Source organism: Echinops telfairi, unplaced genomic scaffold, assembly GCF_000313985.2.
Source record: "Echinops telfairi isolate 266 unplaced genomic scaffold, ASM31398v2 ScPeMD7_7425;HRSCAF=8463, whole genome shotgun sequence".
NCBI classification, from domain to species: domain Eukaryota; kingdom Metazoa; phylum Chordata; class Mammalia; order Afrosoricida; family Tenrecidae; genus Echinops; species Echinops telfairi.
The window spans coordinates 5514956-5520186 of NW_022111325.1; the positions used below are offsets into that span (position 1 = coordinate 5514956).

Consider the following 5231-nt stretch of genomic DNA (forward strand, 5'->3'; position numbering starts at 1 on the left):
TTTTTCTGAACAGCGCCAGTAGTTAACGTTCTTACCTTCTGTGAATATGTCCTTCTTTCATCTCCACATCCCCTCTAATACTTGGCAGAGCTAAAGAGTTCAGAACAACTCCACACGTCCCTTATCTTCTAAACCACCACCTCTTTATGTGGATAAGGCAGAAAGAGCAGTAGCTACCTGGACTGTCTTCCCACGTGCAATGAATCACTAGAGCAGCAGCAAGTATAAGGCATAAAAATATTTTTAAATTACTCAGGAATTTATTGCACTAATATGATATACAATGTGGACACTTTTAGAGACATGTATTAAGCAGTTAGTAATTTTTTTAGAATATGCATTTATTATGTGTTTATATTTCCTTCCATAGTTTCCACATAAAATATAAACTTTGCAAAGACAGGGTCTGATCTATTCAATTGCTCATTAAGTAGTTAACTAACATCAAATATAGTTCACTTTTCCCTAATGAAGATAGCATCTCATGCAGATCATATCTATGCATGTCATGAAAATCCATGAGGAAACTCAGAGAATTAGGGAGAAGAATCTGCAATCTGGGCTTCAGGGACCCCACTGCCTTGGACAGTTCAGTATCTTACTGAACACGGGGACATAGGGTCATGGAGAATTAACATGTGCTCTGACCCATGTGGACTTTGTAAGGTCCCTAATGGTGCTGTAAAGACAAGTTAAAAATCCAAGATGAGAAAGAAGTTGAATAACTAAGGTAATACATCTAAGTATTACTATTTATATAATTGTTAATTTTGAAGTATAAGGGATAATTAAAACTTATCAAATAAATAAAGTTAGAGGTAAAGAGAAGAAAACATTCCCCATTCACTGTAAATTGCATGAATTATTATTTTTGTTGTCTCTGTAAACCTGCAGAAGGATTTCTTTACTATTGTTCACCAGTTCATGTTGGATAAAATTGGACTAATCATATAATTGTTTTAATTTCATCATTGTTGAGGGTGGAAAGAGTAACATTTTTATAGAGATGTGTAACCAAAATTACTTTTCAGATAATGCAAACACCTTTTGAGAACAAAGGAGTTTGTTAATTGCCTCTTTCATATCCTTATTCCGCAGGCTATATATAATAGGATTGAAAATGGGAGCAAGCACAGAGAACATCAGAGCAATAGCAGTGTCCCAGAAGGGTGTGTAAGTAGCAGAAAATCTGAGATACATGAGGCTCACACTGCCAAAAAACAGCAGGAAGACAGCAATATGGGCAGCACACGTGGAAAAGGCCTTCTTGCGACCCTCAGCTGAAGGGATGCCTAAGATCACAAAGATAATTCTGATGTAAGAAAGAGAAATAACCAGAGCTGCTATTATAATGACAAGAGCATGAATCACATCTTGCACCAGAATCACAGATGCATCCGTACAACTTAAATTCAACAAGGGGGTGAAATCACAGAAGATCTGATGGATTAGATTGGGTCCACAGAAGGGTAAAGTTGAAATCCACACAATCTCAGGTAGAAGGATGATAAAACCAAAGATACAAGAGCCTGCAGAGAGCTGAGCACATAGCCTGGAGGTCATGATTGTTGGATAGTGAAGTGGTTTACAGATGGCTACATACCTGTCGATGGCCATGACAGTCAGCAAGACTCCGTCAGTGTTTCCTAGTGAATGAAAGAAGTACATCTGCAAGAGGCAACCAATGAAGGAGATAGTCTTTTGCTTGCTGATAAGATTGGAGAGCATCTTAGGAATGGTGGCTGTGGTGTACCAAATCTCAAGGAATGAGAAGAGGCTGATGAAGTTGTACATGGGATTGTGGAGACGTGTATCCATTCTCACAGCAAAGCAAATCATGAGGTTCCCAGAAATAATAAAGATGTAGATGAACAGTAAAGGAAAGAAGTACAGGAGACCACCATCGTGGAGCTGAGGGAACCCCACGAAGACAAACTCAGTCACAATGGATACGCTTGCATTATCCATATCCCTGGTGATGCTGCCTGTGAATTAGGAATAGGGCATACCCACTAGCAGAAGAAAATCACTGCAATGTAAGCATGAATATTATTTTGGTTAGCTTTTCATATCTTTTATTAATGAAAAAAAAGTTTTAGAGAGAATATATTTAAAATATGCGCTTGATTTAGAATATTTTCTGAGTCTTAGTGCTTGAGCAATACTGGGCAAGTTACATTATCTCTATGAGCCTTAGACTGTAGATAAAAATTTATGATACCTTTGTAATAGAGCTGGTATGAAGATTCAATTAATCAATATATGAACGTGTCTAGTGCTACCTTCTCAGTAAATGTTAACTTTATTATTACATTCAGAGTCAAGTTTTCTGAAAGAACAATATAAGCATTATCTCCTTTAGATTCACTCTTAATCCCCATGTTATTTGACTTCTTTCCCTGCTAATACACAAAACAGCCTGTCCACATTTGTTGGTAATATTGCTGTTAGATGCTGATGAGTCTGAGCAAACATTCCATCATCCTTAAGATCTTTGTTGTATCTAAGGCTATTGCCACCACCACTGTGTCAGTCCATCTCATTGATGGGATTCTTTTTTTGTTAACCTTCTACTTTACCATGATTGATATCCTTTTCCAGGGACCTAATCTTCTGTTCTTTCTACTGACAGCCTACAATACATTCAATATCCATAGCCAACACTATCATCCAAAGACATTGGTCACCATTTTTCCGCTCTCACCTATGTATCAGGGGATTGAACACATGGTCTGGGCCAGGAACAGCTTAGTCCTTAAATAAAACAGTTGCTTTTTTCACACTTTAAAGAGGTATTATGCATTAGATTTTCCCAAAGAACGCCATTTCATAATTTTTTGCTGACTTTTATGGTTGTGATCCATGTAAAACAAATCCTTGAATAAAAAGACCTGACAATCTGTAACAGCTAAATCCTAAAGCAATGGAAAATTTTCATTCAGTATATTATGATTACACCTGTGACATGGCATTTCTAACTGCTTCCAAAGAAGTAGAAATCTGAAAATTAATAAGGAAGATGATATCATTTGGGTCTCTAAATGATGGTGTTGGTAAAGAATATTAAATATGCAATGTACTTCCCAAATAAACAAATTGTGTAGAAGAAACAACTAGAATGCTTCATAGAAACAAAGTGGACACTCTTCATCCCAAGTGCTTTGTATATGTTATCGGGAGGGACCAGTTTCTAGGGAAGGACATCATGTTCAGTGAAGTTGGGTGTCAGTGAAAAAGAGGAAGGCCCTCAATGAGAGCCATTAGCAGAGTGCTTGTGGCAGTCTCCTCAGCATCAGAGTGGCCGTGAGCGTGACTGGAATCGGGCGTGTGTCCTTTTGCTGCACAGAGTATCCCTGTGAAGTGGAACTGTTCGAATGGCACCTGGCAACCCTTTTCAAATATGATTTGAAAATTGAGGACTGAATAAGGATACCTGAAGAAAAACTGATGCATTTTAATCATGGTGCTAGTGAAGATTATTGAAAGTATCAGGATGGAGAAAAATACAAACAAATGTGTTTTGGAAAATGTACAGACAGAATGCTCCCTGAAAGCAAGAATGGTAAGGTTTCATGTCACAGATTTTGGACATGTTATCCTTCCTTGGGAAAAGGACATCACACTTGGTAAAGTAGAAGGTCTGTGAACAAGAAGGTGGTCCTAAATTAGACAGATTAATACAGCGGGTACAACAATGAGCTGAAACCAAACAACAGCTGAGAGGATGGTGAAGGCTGGGCAGTGCTTCATTCTGTTGTGCATCAGGTTGCTCTGAGTCAGGGCCAACTTGACAGCAGCTAACAACAGCAAACAACACTATTGCCTCAGAAATTGCTTGTTACTCCTCCTTGAAGGTTGTCTACCATGAATCATATGAAATTGATTTCTCCAGGTTTATCTTTGAACCATATGGGAGCTTTCCTTTCTATATTTTATATCTTTATATGTGTGATTTTGCAAGTCATGGACTCATCCTCTGTTACCAATTCTGTAGACAGATGTGTACTTCAGGTCATGCTCTGGTCACTAATCTCATGTCTTTTCCTTTCTCTGTTGGTGAACTCCTCCTAGGACACATCATTGTTATTAACACATAGTTTTCTCTATGCCCAGCATACATCTGTTCCCTGAACGGTAGCACAGCATTTTCAAAATTTTCAGTCTGTTACTGTCGCATGCTACAATGCAGACAGGCACTCTGCTAAGTCATTGGTTATTAACTTGTTGAACACTAACCTTTCCCTTGGAAGAGCCTCTTAATTTTTACCTTTTGTCTCTCAGGATTATTTTAAGCTTATATCCCGGACTTTGATTCCTACAGAAACCCTCTCTATTGCTTCTGTGGTATCATGTGCATGAGTGAGGTTTGATGGCTTGCTTTCTTTTCCCCAGTGTACCTTTATCAAGTTGTATGCCAACTCTCTTGGTTTTTGTTCACCTTTCTTAGCTTGTGAGCTCAGTTGGAGAATGATGTCTTTATCTTTCAAAATTCTTGGCCCTTACTTTTCATATGAATGAAACAAGCTTATATTAAGGAACCATACTGGGATCCGAATTGCAAGCATAATTAAAACCAGAAAAAGCCAAGCACAAGCCATGTAGGAAGGGAAAGTTTAAGAAATGACTCCAAAAAGGGAATTCCAGCATCACTGAGTAGCATGTTGTTATTTCTAAATTTAAATCCTCAGAAATTGACTTTCTCATAAAGGCAGATCACGTTTTTTGCAAACATCCAAGTCTCCTCAAATGTTCATTAACTGAATCTTCACAGTGTGAGTTGCCTTCCTGACCATGAGAACCCAAACTTACCTGCGCTGAACACCAGAGGAGGCCGTCTCTTTCCCTGTGGCTGTGCATGCCTGAATGGCCCTTATACCTGATAGAAGTTATCATCATAGCCGTAGGTTTCACAGGGAAATGACGAAAAGAAAGGAAGCTCCGCTGAGGTTTCCTCTCCTGAGAATAAGTAGACAATCACCCCCGCCCTCATGGGTTTAATTAGGTTCCACCTGCACTCTCCTCTTGTTAGACTTAGAGGTTCAGGTGAAGCCAGTGCTCAAAGGAGACTAGCAGATTCTGCTGAAGGTTGTTAGTCCTCTGCCACTCTTCCCATTGAACATTCTCGGATAAGTGAGGCAGCAGAGTGAGCCATCTAAGCTGAGAATGGACAGACCCCTCCTTCTTTAATTAGCACTGGAAATGAACCTTACTAAAGATGATTTCTTGATAAC

General features: G+C 38.8%; 1 protein-coding gene across 1 annotated transcript; it reads right to left on the minus strand.

The window, feature by feature from the left end:
- Positions 1 to 1020: 1020 nt before the first annotated feature.
- LOC101656549 (olfactory receptor 6K3-like) lies at positions 1021 to 2013 on the minus strand. Its single transcript, XM_004714794.2, has one exon. It carries the CDS (start codon positions 1966 to 1968, stop codon positions 1021 to 1023), a length of 948 nt encoding a protein of 315 aa, XP_004714851.1. The 5' UTR covers positions 1969 to 2013.
- Positions 2014 to 5231: the final 3218 nt, after the last annotated feature.